Here is a 16,754-nt window from a genome sequence, read left to right as displayed (position 1 = left end):
CGAAGTACATTTCGCACGACAAAACCTTCTAATAACCCATTTAAAACAACAATATAATTATGCGAATTCCATTAACCTTAATAAGCACGCGTACAATCGTTTTGATGTCGCACGCGAAATGTTAAGCGAAAATAACGAGTGTCATATTGTTTCCCATTGATTTTTAAGGTTCCGCACCTACAAAGGAAAAACGGACACTAGTAAGATTAGTGTATTATTTATCCATGAGTCTGTTTGTTAAGACTTAGACCCGGTTTCCACCAAAGCGGAGGGGACAGGAGATATTTTTTATCCACAACGAGGAAGCTTTTGGCCTGCATCGCACTTGATAGAAAGTAATGATTAAGCCGAGGGTTTCATACGGAATCCTCAACCGCAGAGAAACTGACTATCTTATCTCCAACTACTGGAACACAATAATACTGAAATTGTTGTTATGGCAACAGGTATAGGTAAGATGGTTGTAGCCAGCCAAATGAATTTACAAAAAGCCCTACCACAAACCAAACAGAAAAATCTGCAGCCACTGGGAATCGAACCTGGGAGCTCTGGATCTGAAGTTCTGAACCATCTGGTGTTACTACTAGACTACAGAGGCAGTTACATTAATCGATTTCCGAACCGAAGCCGTGATTTGGTGATATGGAAATAACGAAATCTGATTGGTTATTCAAACGCATCTCCTCACATCTCCGTTCTGGTGGGTAACGAGCCTTGAAGCGATAAATTGTCTTAAATCATACATGACTTATCGATGACCGATTTTTTTACTTCCAAAAGGTAGTTTCTAAAACAGTTCAAGCTTATAGCTGCTAATTAAGTTATATGTACTTATTATTATTCTGTGGTTATATCATTAACCATTCTAAAATTATTTACCAAAAAATTAGACTGCGTAGATTATATTAACATTTTATTGCGCATTCAGACTTCGTTATTATCTTCTTTATTATCCATTTGAATAAATTCATATAATATTAAAATATGAAGCCATAGAAAGGTTTGCATTTATGCGACTAAAGAATTAAAGCTTTTGTGGAAAATTTTCTATGCGAATAGAAGACGCAAATCCATTGAAAAGGAAAATTAATCGTTAATGCTTATTAAAACTTTCGCTTACCGACTAGATATGTTATTAAAATATTTATTTTTACACTGCATTAAGTATTTTGGTTAATAAATAATCTTCAATTTTATGATGATGATGATACCTGTATAATGTACATACCTACGATGTGCAATACAAATAAAAAGTCTTGGTTGTTGGCGAGAGTTTCAATTCTTTGCCCTCCATATAATAATAGTAGAAGCTAAGTATCAAAACTATTTAATTCAGCAAGTTTGCTCACGAAGAGATGAAAACCCTGTCCACACCTAGACAAAGTCCTAAAGTCAACAAAGTGTAAGTTCAAAAAGTAGAGATGCCGAACAAGCGATAGTTAACATCGAGAATCAATCAGGATATCGATAATAAAGATAGGCGTTCAATGCATAGAATAGCAACTTTTTATGCAGAACAAGGCAGATATTTGACCGCAATCGCACCTCATGTTAAGTGAGATGCTGTCTAGGATGGTACCTACATAATTATTTGTCCTGTAAGTGTCTATTCACTCTTGCCTTGAAAATGTCCGATTTATAGTGTACCTAGATTGCTTTACTAAAAGCTGTACTTTACCATGATTATTTTTAGCTACCTATCAGTAGTCTGGCAAATGTATCCAACATTTTCATCGATAGTCTCTGCAGCTCATCTCTATTAAAAGGTAAACTGTAACTTTTTACGGATAAAATATCACTTAAAGTTCTGTGGAAAAAGGATACTATGACCTCAATAACTTTGGGAGTTAAAACTTTTTCAAGAGGTATCGTTTCACATTGTACTAAATGTTTCAACGATAAAAAAGTTCATCGACCTTTTTGATTGAGTTTTAAACTTGTTTTTGTCAAGTTTGGAAATTCATTGCGTTAATAATATTTGTTCAAGATATTTAACCACTTGATTCTGTTTACACCCATAAAATATGTAAACTCATTCAATTTAAATATGAGAATTCTACTATTATCCTACTAATATTATAAATTCAAAAGTTTGGATGTCTGGATGTTTGTTACTCTTTCACGCAAAAACTACTGAACGGATGTTGATGAAACTTTACAATATTATTGTTTATAACCCAGAATAACATATCCCAACTAATATTATAAATGCGAAAGTAACTCTGTCTGTCTGTCTGTCTGTCTGTCTGTTACGCTTTCCCGCTTAAACCTCGCAACCGATTTTGATGAAATTTGGCATAGAGATAGTTTGAGTCCCGGGAAAGAACATAGGATAGTTTTTATCCCGGTTTTTGAAACAGGGACGCGCGCGATAAAGTTTTTCTGTGACAGACAAAATTCCACGCGGGCGAAGCCGCGGGCGGAAAGCTAGTAGGCTATAATTTATGACGATCTGTGACAAACGAAATTTCACGCTGGTGAAGCCGCGGGCAAAAGCTTGTCTATTATAAACATAAAGATTAGATTTAATTATCTAATAATCTGCACATTAGATACGTATATAAAACTACAGGTAACTTAATTGAGATATAGCTATAAACCTCAGATCATAGAAGAGAATAGATATGAAGTCGCGCGTAACTACAACGAGAACCAGTGTCCCCACATTTCCCCCACCACAGCTCCCACACACACATTCAACTGTGTAAAAACAAAGCGACTGAGAGTCTACGACAACATGTGCAACCGGCTTAAAAGTGCTGTGAAGGCGTGCCTTATGGCCAATCAATGGCCGCGTGACGTGACGCACACTTTGAAAAAAGCAATTAGAGAGAAGAAAGATAAAATGGAGTCGATAAGATATCGATACTTTAAATCCTGGGGGCAAGGCTCGAAATTGGTTTAAAAAATTGCTTGTATGAAAACCTTTTTATTATTATACGTTATTATTATGTTCTTTAACGATTTTTGCATAAAGGAGTCAGTTCCATTTTGTATGGACGAAAAACTCAGAATCAATTATTGGGACTAAATGAAGTTACCTTATATTAATTTACCCCAACCAAAGCTCAATGTCGTTATCGATGGAGTATAGAAGTTATAGACTGACAAAGTTTGTATGAAAAGTCATGGGTTAAGTAGGTACTTGCGATTTTTACCAGTATTTACAATATTGGTAATATATTATTATTTACTTTAATAATAATAACAGGATCACTGTAATTATTATTAACTACTATCGCGCATTAACTTTTTAATTATGGCGAAATTCGTACCGCCTATGTTTATCAAAAATAATGCCTATATTAGGCTTTCAACTAGCTCTTATAGTAATTACATAGTTGACAGTTACTAATCCCTTCTACTATTGTTATTGTTTTTGTAAAAACTTAAAAATCGCAAGCAACTCATGATTTTTTCATTCAAAATTAGAAAATAGAAAATAATAATTTACTTCTATTTATCGATAATAGGAAACCGTATTAGAACACGAGCCCTGCACTATGTTACGACCGGCACATGCGGCCGTACTGTGTATTTTCACGCGTCAGTGGATATCGGAAGAAATAAAATACATTGCGCAGTAGTTACGCATGACATAAAGTGGTTGCTAACTAAATCGTCAATGTACAACGTGTTTGAATTTTTATCACCACTAATTTCGATATCGCAGTAAATGTCACGGCACTGAATTCGTTCGTAAAAATGTTTAGTTTTTTTTATTTATAAGCAAAATACCAATGGATTTGCAATACTTACATGTGGTAAATGACTTCATTGTTCCTGTAGTTCTTCGTTTTACTTATGTTATTGCACGTTACGACGCATTATCCAACATTATCGGAGAACATTTCCTCAGTACGACTGAATCGCGACTAACCTGGCGTCGCGGGTGATGTTCGTTTCTGGGCATATCGCGGAGACACGCGCCACGCCCCCGTTTCACATCTATTCCCTTCTATATGATCTGAGCTATAAACTATTCTATTTAGATGAAAACATCTTATGTTAATTAATTTGGAAATAATGAGTTATTGAAGACAATGGACACCATCGTTAATCTTTAATGGTTTTAGTAGATCTAAAATTATTATAATTGACTTGTCGTCCTTGCACTTATGTTCTTTAATGAAATACCTTCTTAAATCTCACACTCTGTCTCCATTTCTTTTAATGTTTGACTTTCATCTTTATTGGTTTTTGGAAAAGTAATTAACTATTTTAAACACCAAGTTAATCTATACAGGGTGAGTTGGAGATCGTTGGCATCCTTTTAATATAAAGTGGCCCCGAGACGATCAATCGCGATTGTCAATTCTACGTGATTGTCAATTGACATTGATCGTTTACAAAAGGCATTGAAGCGATTGTCAATTGAATTTACGTGATTGAAGCAAATCGATGATAATTTTAATTGAAGCCCAATTGACAGGTGCCATTGAAGCTAATATTGATCGTTTCGCTGAGCAATTGACAATCGTTTCCGTCAATTGGAACGTAAATACATTGACAATCGCAATTGATCGTCTCGGGGCTGCTTAAGACTCTACTCATGATACACTAGTGCATTCCCCAAATATTAGTCATTCTTTTTACTATGTATTTTTATTAGAGTGCTCTTATAAAGAGTTAAAGTTATTGAGCACATCAGCCTATGGTCTTTTTTTAAAAGGATGCCAGCGATTTCAAACACACCCTATATAATCATCAAGGTTAGTACAACCTACGTAATCGTTACCAAAGCAACTAAATTCGTCGGAATGATTCGTAATCCGATTTGGAGCGATCTGAAAGGTTCCGTGCTGATTAAAAGGGATCAGGGAGGCAATATAAATACCTAAGTCGTTTTTTCACGTTTGCTAAATTGACATTTCTGTAGAAGTACTTTTTACATAGGTAAAGGTTCCTTAATTTACTACCTACCTACAGTTCTATTTTACCTTAGTAAAAATATTGATCGATTCACACACTAAAATTTTGTTTAAGGACTATTTTTAGTAGTTAGTGACTTGACAAAGCATGCAAATTGACAAAAAAAAAGAGACGCAATAAAACTAATTTAATAAATGCCCCTGTAATACAAACTCCCACATTAAATTTTCTCATAATCATCATCATCATTTTCACCACGGGTGGTTCACTATTAAAAACATAGCTATCCCAGTTCTCCCTCAAAATAAGTAATTTAATTTGTCTTTTATTACATTTTGGGTTGTGGAATCTAACCCACAAAACGTTTGTTTGTTACAACTAATTTTATTGTTTAACGTTACCCAAAACATTGTAATTACACGGTACATCTGAAGAAACCCAAACAAAAACTGAACTTGAAAATTTCGTCAGGCGAGACGGTTTGCTCCAATAGGGCAAGGTCACCTGTTTACGACTACTTATCTACATTATTCAAATGACAAGTTTCTAATCTGTCCAGTTACGTGCTGTTATGACAATTGGACGAAAGTTTAGCAACGACCCTGACCCTTTGGGAGGTCGTGTTTACGCGTTAGTAGGGCTACTATAAACAACAAATTAGGTAATCGAAAACAATAACAAATACATTTTAAGAGCCATTTTCTTTTAAAACAGTTCTTTCTAAGCTGAGTTAAGTTTGAAATTGAATTTCTTTACCATGTGACCATTCAAATAAATTATTGTCAGCCAATCGTGTTCATTGCAAGATTTATGAAAAAGTCTCGATTTAAAAAGCTCTTGAAAAGTTCGTGGATTGACTAATAGGCCCTAGAGCAAGGCTGGCCAAATAAAGCTACGCGGGCCATGAAGTGGCTCGCCAAGGCATTTGAATTTGCCCGCCAGCGAGATATCCGGCCCGTGGTATAAATCAATCAATCAATTTATTTCAGACACTACACTCCATACAATAAGGAGAAATATTTAAAAGCCAAAACAGTCAAACATAAATGGCCCTATGTTTTGTTTTTGATTTGATTATGCTTTGATTTTCAAAAAGCTGTGGCTCGACGTCGCCACAGTCTAAGAAATTTTGCACATCTGGAAAATCTATTGGGCCAGCCTTGCCCTAAGGTATCTATTACCCTATTTTCTGTTATATCAAATTAACTAGTTGTGCAATGCCTCTGGTTGTTAAATTAGAGAGTCCATTTATCTGTGTATGAAAGTCATACATTCAATTCTCATGTCATACACTCATATCGAATATTAAAATTATTAAAAATCGAATGGCAAGAAATAAAACATTATGACTCTCAGTGACGATGGTGGTTTAAAAGTCGTAATTTCTATTTTCACTACACAATCACATTATTATATTAAATTGACACGCATCAAAGCGTGAAGATGGCTTAATATTCAACACCTTTTCATATTAATTTTAATACCTATTAAGATGTTGCTGGGCAGCTGCCTTTATCGGCATGGCGAAAGAATTAAATAAAGTAAATTAAATAATAAAATACGATTTAAAATATATTATAATTATGGAGCGTGCTATGCTCGGAATTTCCTTGCGTGATCGAATCAGAAATGAGGAGATCCGCAGGAGAACGAAAGTGACTGACATAGCCCGCACAAATATAAAATAATAGAAATAAAATAATAATAGAACCCGAAGTTTGTAAGTTATAATATTCTGTGAGTTTTCTGGCTAATATTATTATTATTATAGCCGACGTAGCGTTCAATTTAATTTGGTCAGAATCAAGGGTTCCTTTGTCAGTTATCTATTACACTTCGTTAAGGTGAATATACACTAGCGCTCAGTTTGCAAAGCAAATTGTGATACTAGAACAGGGATGGCGAACCAATGGCAAGCGTGCCATCGATGGCACGCGCCACAATATTTAGAGCCCTCCCGCCAATCACAAAATTCAATATAAAATAAAATAGTAAAATGAGTTTTGAATAAAGACTACCGTATTTGCCTTTATCAGTTAGTGCCACTGTAGAGTAAAGTCCTGTCACTCGCCAGTGGCGCCACTTGTACTAGGGTAAGTCCAGGATAGATGCCCCACTTTTTGAAACAGCTCTGTAACTCAGTCAGTAAGTTTTTATCAACAATTTGACCTTAGTATCTGTAAACTTTGGTCTTTCGTCTATGATATTACTATAATTATTTTAGTTTAAGTTATACCGATTCTGAGTAAATACCATTTTAATTGACCTCTAAAAAGTGGGATAGACGCCTAATGTGGGGGATAGAAGACTCACTGTATGATTGCTTCAAAGGATAGATGCCTGATGCAGGGATAGATGACTCGTTAATACAGTTTTTGAATTCTAAGGATCAAATGCTTTTTGAAATCAAACAAGCCAAGTATTATTATTTAAGATTGTTTGTTATTAAATGAATTAAATATGAAATTTAATATTTTTTATTAAAAATAGTACATAGTACATCCACCCGAAGTCGGGAAAAGAGGTAATTCGATCAGAAGGGCACCCTATTTATTACTTTCCTAAGGTTAGCCGTACTACATTCTTTTTTTCTTCTTACTTGCTACTTGTGACAAAAAGAGCAGGTTAGGATAGATGCCCCTAAGAGCATGGGACATGGCCCTAAGGGCATCTATACCCAAAAAAAATTAGGCAACTATCCTTTTAGCATAGGATAGGTGCCTTTTTTAATAACAAATATAATAACACTAAAAATCAAATTAAACATAGCTATCCCGTCTAATTTATAAGATAGTCTATCAAATTATATAAAAATCTGCTTCATTTTACAGCTGACAAAAAAATTATCCATTAAAAGATACTTACCAATTTTATTTCGACGCTCGCTAAGGTTTGGCCGCGGAAGATTTTTGCTCTCACTGGCTAAACGAACGCACTCTTTGATGGTTTGCGAGGCGAAAAGTGGTACGGGGAGGTCCCTTTCTATTATACATACTATAATTTTATGCTAAGTTGCTTGTAACATAGTGTACTTAAAATCGCGGCACCTATCCCACTGGGGCATGTATCCTGGAATTACCCTATACCTCTCATTGATAGCATTAGAGGTGTTATTTGATGCCACGTCTATTCTATGACTTTATCAATCATTTTTTTAGAAAAGTGGCACGTTGATGCATAAAGGTTCGCCATCCCTGTACAAGAACATAATAGAGCGGTTCGTTGTTCTGTTACAAGTATATGCGCTAGTCTATACTCACCTCACGACGTTCACAGGAAACTCAGTAACATAAAGGACATTGTCAGAAACCGCCTAAAAAACCGCCCAAAAACATTAACCCATCATAATTATTTTCTATTTTTTTTAATACATTAAGCACCCTTTCATTCTAATGGACACTTAAGCATTGAAAAATTAAATAAATAAGAAACCCATTCTATTATTATATACGATTCGGCTTCGATATCTATAATACAATAGGAGTTTATTTCATGTGTCAGATGACAAGGGTGGAAACAACCTACGATTCATGTTGTTTATTTACGTGCAATATGTGGGCATATTATAAAAGTGGAATGCCGAGTTGTATTTCTAAAACTTGTTCTATTATTTTATACTATTGGGCTGCGACTCGGCGTGACGACAATATAAAACATTTTTCGCGAATCGGCGTTCATACATTCACACAATACATTAGACGCCATGTTGTCATAAACGACATATTATATCGCTGTGATTTAATATTCTTAATCATTAATTTTATGGCAAGTGTCCATCAGGAATCATTGTTCTTACACACAGAATCGTATTATTTCGCTTTCGGGTAGTAATATGTCAAAATTGTTGGTTCTTAGGCGAACAATGTATGGAGAACGAACATTGTCCTTTTGTTATGAACTAGGTTATTCGTCATTATAAGGATCACTAATTAGCCCACGTACTGTGATATAGAGCGTAACGATATTGAGTAATAGATATTCAATAAATGAACGCTGTTTTATTAAAAGATTTTATCGGATTAGGAATATACATAGTAATATGTATAATGTACGAGGATACACGCCAACTCCAAGTTGAAATTAGTTAGGTACTATTTCATATGTTTTATAGTAAGGACAATCCAAGAAAAACGTACATAATCTCTAAAAATATACATATTTAGCAAAATAAAGGGCGATGGAGCGTGCTATGCTCGGAGTTTCCCTGCGTGATCGAATCAGAAATTAGGAGATCCGTAGGAGAACCAGAGTGACTGACAAAACAAATAATTATATCTGTCCAATTTGTGCCTTTTAATATACAAAGATGGTATTCGCGACTGAACTAACAATCATTTAAAATAAAGAGGAAAGTAACACATCATGAACAATATTGCTTCTGAGAAATACAATCTTTACTTACTACATTGAAACTGGGGTGCATTTCTCATAATACAACCATTGTGTGACTCTTTGTTGGCTTAAAGAATTTATTATAAATATTTTATGTATACAGAGTGTTAATGGATGTACACAAAAGCTGTGTAAATAAAATTATTTGAACTAAAGATATTTGCAGTTGAAATTGTTAATAGATATTGTCAACATGGAGGTAAATCTGCAGGACTCTAGGTTGTAAGTTTTATTAACAACTGCCCTTGGACGGAAAAATTCCCACCTCTTGATCCCACCTTGACAATCTACAGCTTGACCGCCAATAAAAACCCAACCAGTGAAGACCGAGTTTTTCCCAAATTGTGGTCATATTGCCCTTGGCAGGCTTCGAGTATACTGATGTACGTACATATAAGCACTTAGTAATTTGTCAAAAAATTTAAAGATTAGTTAGTGATCATTAGTTATTCAATCAAAAAATCTCATAATAAGTTAAAGAATCCGCTTAACAATTGAAATATCAACATCATCATATCAACCATAGGCCTCCCCCAATGATTTCCTCCCCCATTATCGGTTGGTATAGCGGCCTGCATCCAGCGCCTTCCTGCTACCGGTGTTATACTCGTGACTAATATTAAAATAACGTAAAAAAAAACTTTTTTGCCCCGGAAATACTTTAACTGATAACGATAAATAGTTTTGACATTATCTCTATGCATAGCAATGCGTTTTTTTATTTCCAGTTATCGCCCTAAAGAAGGATGTGCCCAGTTATTTTTAAAACAATTTGACATTATTATAGCTCTAGCATAAGTGTGTTGCAACGAAATATAATAATATGTAAATACTAGCTGTGGCCGCGACTTCGTACGCGTGAAAATTGTTTGAATAATATTTCCCGTTTTTGCAACATTTTTCTTTTCCGCCCCTATTGGCTGTAGGGTGATGTTATTTAGCCTAAAGCCTTCCTCGGTAAATTGGCTATCCAAGTCCAGCAGAAACATATTTTTTCAAATCGGACCAGTAGTTCCTGAGATTACCGCGTTCAATCAAACAAACAAATTTTTCAGCTTTTTTATAATATTAGTATAGATGTAATAATATTATTATCCTTGATGGATTGTAAATTGCAATTGCTTACTTTCTTACTACTTAACTACCTATTCATTTCTTGTTTATTTAGGTGTGTATTGTGTAAAGAGGACTACATACGATACCTATAGGCAGATAAGTACCTATTATAAGAACAGAATTTGGACCCTTTTGCTTGATAATGTGGGTGGCAAATAACATGTTGCTTTCCACATTGAAAAGATATTTTAGCGTGATCTCAAGGAAAACGACATGTCAAGGGAAAAAACGGGTCTCTTCTAGGAAATTGAATATTAAATGTAAGGTAAATACACCAAATATTTATACTAATATTATAAAGCTGAAGAGTTTGTTTGTTGGGTTGAATACGCTTATCTCAGGAACTACCTGCTCTGAGCTACATTGTGTAAAGAAATCGTATTCATTTATTAATTTGACAGTTCACAACGTACGATAAAATCTGTTTAACAACGCGTTTGATCTGTCAAATACAGATACAACATAATATAGCGTAAGTTTTGAACTGTCAAATGAATAAGTTTGCTTTACACAATAAAATTGCACCACTGATTTGAAAAAATATTTTTGTGTTAGATACCCATTTATCGAGGAAGGCTTTAGGCTATGCATAACATCACTCTACAGTATCTATGGGCGGAGTAGTAAAGAAAAATGTTCAAAAAACGTGAATTCGCGGGCACAGCTAGTTTTCTAATAAAATACTTACATAATGCCAAATGAGTTATTTTCCTATTTCTTTCATAGTAAAAATAAAATCATTTTTATGGCGAATGACAGTTTCTTTGATGCCATAGATTAGGGTTGATACAAACGTTTTTCCAAAAGGAAATTAAGGTAAAAAAACGCCTACCATTATTATAGCTGAAGTTACGCCACCTAAGGGTTTCTTACAACAAAATAAACACTTCTTTCACCGTTACTATATTAAGTTCTTACCGTTTCCATTCTAGGGCATCTATCATAACAGGGGTGGCCAACTTGATTAGACATAAGATCTACTATTTACTAATAAAACCCTAGGCGATCTACTACCACCTACATACTTCTTGAAATCTTAAATGAAACAGCATAGTTTAGTACACAATCATATTATTATACTTAGTATTTTTTGCCTTGCCACGATCGACTGGACTAATAGTCGCGATCGACCGGTTGGCCACCCCTGTAGGCCTAAGATGCGCGCCGTGACAACTTTTATCGACGTCAAAATGTATGGGCAAAATCGATATAAAATTTTATAAAAAAAAATAAAACCGACTCCAAAAAACCTACACTAAAAAAGGAGAAAAATAATTACTAATTACCTACTTATTTATTAGGACGAATTATTAATATTTATGTAGGTATACCATGATTGATACTTCTGGAGTCGGTGCCAAGATTATGAAACATGTAAAGTTTGCCTGCACCGACTCCAAAAGTATCAATCATGGTATACCTACATAAATATTAATAATTCGTCCTAATAAATAAGTAGGTAATTAGTAATTATTTTTCTCCTTTTTTAGTGTAGGTTTTTTGGAGTCGGTTTTATTTTTTTTTATAAAATTTTACTTATTTCTTGCTTTTTAGTTAACTACTGAAGGTAGGCAGTACATTGAGACCATATTCTTCATGTCTAGTGTAAAATAATATTCCCTACAAAATACAGGTTACCATATAGGAAACCTAAAAAGACCTTAAACCGTCAGCCCACCTTAAAAACATGAAAGAATACAACTGTTGGTCTATTTGTACTTGAAATATTTAAAGAATTATCCTACAAATCCTAAGCATTAAGGAGTTGTACCTACCATGACCAGTTTTTCTTCAAATTCACATGAAACCACCCTTTTTATAATACCTATTCAACAAAAAAATAATCGTTCAAATTGGTTCATAATCGGCGGAGATATTGCGTATAAAAAAGTTCATCCCCAATTTTCCACCCTTGGGGGTTGTTTTTTTTATTATTAAATTTAAATGGGACCACCCTTGAGGTATTACCTATACGCCGAAAAAAGATTTGTTCAAATCGGTTCATAATTGGCGGAGTTATCGCGTAACAAACATAGAAAAAAAAAAAAAAAACATACGGGTCGAATTGAGAACCTCCTCCTTTTTTTGAAGTCGGTTGAAAATGGCGTGATAACCGCTTATCGCGGCACGCATCTTAGGCATACTGATCTATAATATCATGGACATGATACAGAACTTGGCATAATTGATATGAATGGGAATCGAAACTCTAATTGCGCTCCTTGTAAAGGATCAGCCAAGTAAAGACTTAAGGTTCAGCCAAACCAATGCGATGAGCCGGCGTGAAGCGATAGCGATCAGACTTAAAAGCATTGATCCTATCCTAAACCTTAAGCCTTTGCTGCACGCTACGCTGTCGGGTCTCAAGTATGAGTTCAATTTATTCATATCAAGATTGCTTACATGGTATGTACGGCAAAAACTTATCTACGAAAAACGAGTGTTTTGACACATAATATTATTAATTAAAAATCATGCAACGCGTGTACATAATAAATTAATCCATAAATTAATAAGACCGGAATAAGGAATTAACAAGCCCACTCAAAATTATAGCAACTTGCCAACGATACACGATTATTTCATCAAACGATACGACATTACGTTTACACTCACCTTTCAAGGCTAGCCAGTTTCATTCAGTAAACTCGAGTCAATTGCTTCAACTTATATTATTATGAACTGGTGAGAATTTTAAAAGTTTACCTTTTTACTCGCCATCATCATCAGACCACATTAACTATGAAGATTTGCTTACACCTTCGGCTTAATCAAGTGAGATGCAAGCCAAGAGCTTTCTTGTTGTGGATAAAAAAAAGATAGTCTATATTCTAAAAACAAAAAAAGGTAGTGTAATACTGAATCAGTATCTATAAAAGCGAAAGGTCACTGACTCACTCACTCATCACGAAATCTCGGAAACTACAAGTGCTAAGAGTCTCAAATTTTGCATGGGGGTTTCTTTTAGAACGTAAGTGCTCACTAAGAACAGATTTTACGAAACTCCACCCCTAAGGAGGTAAACGGGATCCATGCGTACGAAGTCGCGGGCGGCCGCAAGTCTTGTATAAAGATACCTTCACCATACAGCTATAATTTTATCAGATGTACCTATTTGGCAAAAGCCACCAACCTTTTTGGTAGCCTCGTCAGATATAAAGACAGTCATAACATGAGCTAGCTCCCATATTTATTGGTAGCACTGAATCAACTTTCTTGTAGAGACGCCAAACTGTCAAGGACTACCGTAATAAATGCTTTAGATACCATCTGGATGGATAGTAGGTACTTAGGTACTTTCCTACTGAATTTTCCATTCTAGTTGATTGAAACAACTTAAGGCTTTATTTACAAATAAAATACTAATACCTACTCAGGTAAAAACGCCTGTATCGCAGCTGCTAATTAAAACAATTACAGGAAAGTACTACTGAATTGCATCGAGCACTTAGTTTAAGTAATTTACGTTAATGTACTCGCATGTGTGCTTACGTGCACGTGTGTAAGCTTATCAAATGATTTTATTAACTTACTCGTAATAATATACTCGTAATGGGGCTCATATTTGGTGGAGGTACTTAACCATCTGCAAGGTATCCCCCCTGTCTTTACGTTAGTTAGTTACGCTTTAGTAAATGCCAAAATCCCCACATGGGCTCCCCTACTATAAATTCACAGTTAGTCATCATCATCGTATTTCAATATCTGCTGTAAGAGCTCTAACCTTCCTAATTTAACAGCGAGGCAATGGAGGATTTAGATTAAACTCCTCATCCTAGCCAGATTAAAAAAAAACTTGAATTAAAATACAGCACTCAGGCTGAGTTGCACCAGCTAACTACCGTAACTATAACGATAACCGATGTTTTTGTATGGAGTTTGACAGATTTTGTACGTTTGTTATAATTAAAGTAAGATGGTGCAACCCAGCCTTAGTGTTTTAAACATATTCAAGTTTGTTTTTAACAAAGACTTTCGTTAGGATTACGGTGAAAATGAAATAAAATAATTTTGAAACAACATGAAAGTATGTCAAAGAAGAATATAACTACCTATGAATAAAAAAAACTGTTAAGATCGTATCAAAGCGGTATGGTTAGTTTTGTAATAATAGACATTCTTAACTCTATACTAACGGTTTTCATATTGTTTGCAAAAATGCATGTTTATGTTTGACACACAAAATGCGTGTCTATGCAAAAACATTTGCAAATAACGAAAACTAGGTCAAGATTACGTACAAATCTCACTGCAGTGTTCAATGCAGTTCATTGGAAATTATTCACTAGACATTAATTGCTGTAATAAATAATGTAGCAGATAGATAGATATAGCAAATAGATATAGCTCCTTAAGAGCAAAATGACGATTTGTAAGAACTATTTGTTAGTCTAAACAAATAAAGAAATTTTGACTTTGACTTTGACTTTGATATCGCTTTATAATGAATATTATTTTAATAGATACTTAAAACAATAGTATAAATTATATTATTAATTATTTTATTCAAAATGTAAAGATCAATTCATAATAATATTTGCAAAATAATACCTACGTATCTTTTGTTAGTACTCGTTAAATAATTAGGCTGTAATTTGGTAAACATAATTTTACCTTGTAATTGTGAACAGTAGCTAATTATTTTAAAGGTAATGCTTGATTTTAGTAACATTGATTACCATAAAGCCTTTATCTGACTATAATTTAATTAGTTCACCTTTTCGACACACTAATTTACTTAAATTGCATTTTAGTTAATTTTGTTTAACGTTATCAATTTTATTTAATTACTAAAGTAGGTAAATAACTTAAGTTTAAAATACTTACATTTATTTTTATCTTCTACACTTCTTGCACTTATGCAAAACAAAAACACTAGCACTAAAAATGTCAATTTAAAAAGACACAACGCAGACATCTTGGCGCCAAAAAAGTTTCAAATTATTCAAAAACTTTTTTCTAAAACACGCAAACGTCTAAAGCGGCCAGTATTTCAGTCGAAAATCACGTGAAATATTTTAACTTAATTACTTGATATTATTAAATTATTTTGTTACTAATACACTTCATGATCTGACTGCGGTTTCAATGGCACTACTGAGAACGTACTTTTGGTGTCACTTAAAAGTACAATTTGGACACGACAACGAGAGTAATGGAGTCGTTGTTAATAAAATGTGCATTATTGTATTTTTAATTTGGTTCACCCTTGAACTGGACCTTGTGAGCTTGAAACTAATTCGATGTGTACAGGTGTAGTACAAGTGATGCAATGCACGCACAGCATATAACTAGTGTAAAATAAATTCTTGCTATGAGTATTAAATATTTTGCCTATTCCACATGTTAATGTTTTTTTACAAGCTGCTAAATATGCTAATTTGAAACGCAATAATTACCTCTCTAGGCAATATAGCAATGACATAATAATAGTTATGCTTCAAAGTTCTTTTAACTTTTTGCTAACTAAGACAGTTGTTATTAATTAATAAAATATCTAATTATTGATATTTTTATTTTTAATATTGTAACTATTATTGTTTAAGCATGTAGATTGTAGAGAATGCAATTATAGCATTAAGTTTGCCTAGTACTCTGTTATTATTAAAGATTTTTCGTTTATAATAAAATTTAAAAAAGTTATTTTTGATATTGCAAAGTTAAAATTATAATAAAAAATGTCGACTCTATCCATCCGCTGTGCATCTGATGATTTTCTTTACATTGATCAATTCGGTTCCCAGCTCCCATCTGCAGAACAATGAGTGTTTGTTTGTAATTTGTTATATTAATCGATGTTGCAGTTATCTTAATAATGCACTTGGTCAAAAGTTATTGACTTATAACTTTTATTTGATCAATGAAATTGGTTTATTGGTTCTATTACAGATTGATGCCAGATTTTCATCATCAATCCCTATTTTTTAAGTGACCCCTATGGTAACACATAACAGGAATTTTTTTAACAAAGGGGTCACTTAAAAATTAGGAATTGATGGTGAAATTGGGCATAAGACCTAGATGTTTAATACGCGTTTTCAAATCCCCTGATTGTCTAAAATCTTTGACTAGAATTACTATTTTTCAACAGTTTAACAAAGTACTTTAATAAATTAGCCACCAATTTTTTTTTAAATAAAAGCAAACAATTTTCCTCATTATTTTCAGATGCAGAGTAATTAATGATTGTACAACTTAGGCCCGAATCATGAATGATCGAATAATGATTGACCGAAATAATTTTATCCCGAATATTTTTTTGTCCGAAAACACATACGCTCGAATAACGGTTGCCCGAATTTACTATTGTCCGAGATAAATATTCAGTTTCATAAATGATTAGGTACTAAATAAATATTACACTAATATTCCAC

At 33.8% G+C, this 16,754-nt stretch overlaps 1 protein-coding gene across 1 annotated transcript in view; it reads right to left on the bottom strand.

Annotated features, from left to right (window-relative positions):
• LOC114355045 (alkaline phosphatase, tissue-nonspecific isozyme) overlaps positions 1-15,608 on the bottom strand; it is a 29,398-nt gene extending 13,790 nt beyond the window's left edge. Inside the window, exon 1 of the mRNA XM_028307702.1 lies at positions 15,208-15,608. Within this exon, the coding sequence (XP_028163503.1) occupies positions 15,208-15,298 (91 nt within the window). The 5' untranslated portion in view covers positions 15,299-15,608. The remainder of the gene's footprint in view (positions 1-15,207) is intronic.
• Positions 15,609-16,754: the final 1,146 nt, after the last annotated feature.

This window comes from Ostrinia furnacalis, unplaced genomic scaffold (assembly GCF_004193835.3).
Source record: "Ostrinia furnacalis isolate ACB-3 unplaced genomic scaffold, ASM419383v2 OfSCF2311, whole genome shotgun sequence".
Classification (NCBI taxonomy): domain Eukaryota; kingdom Metazoa; phylum Arthropoda; class Insecta; order Lepidoptera; family Crambidae; genus Ostrinia; species Ostrinia furnacalis.
This window is presented reverse-complemented; position numbering and strand designations above follow the sequence as displayed.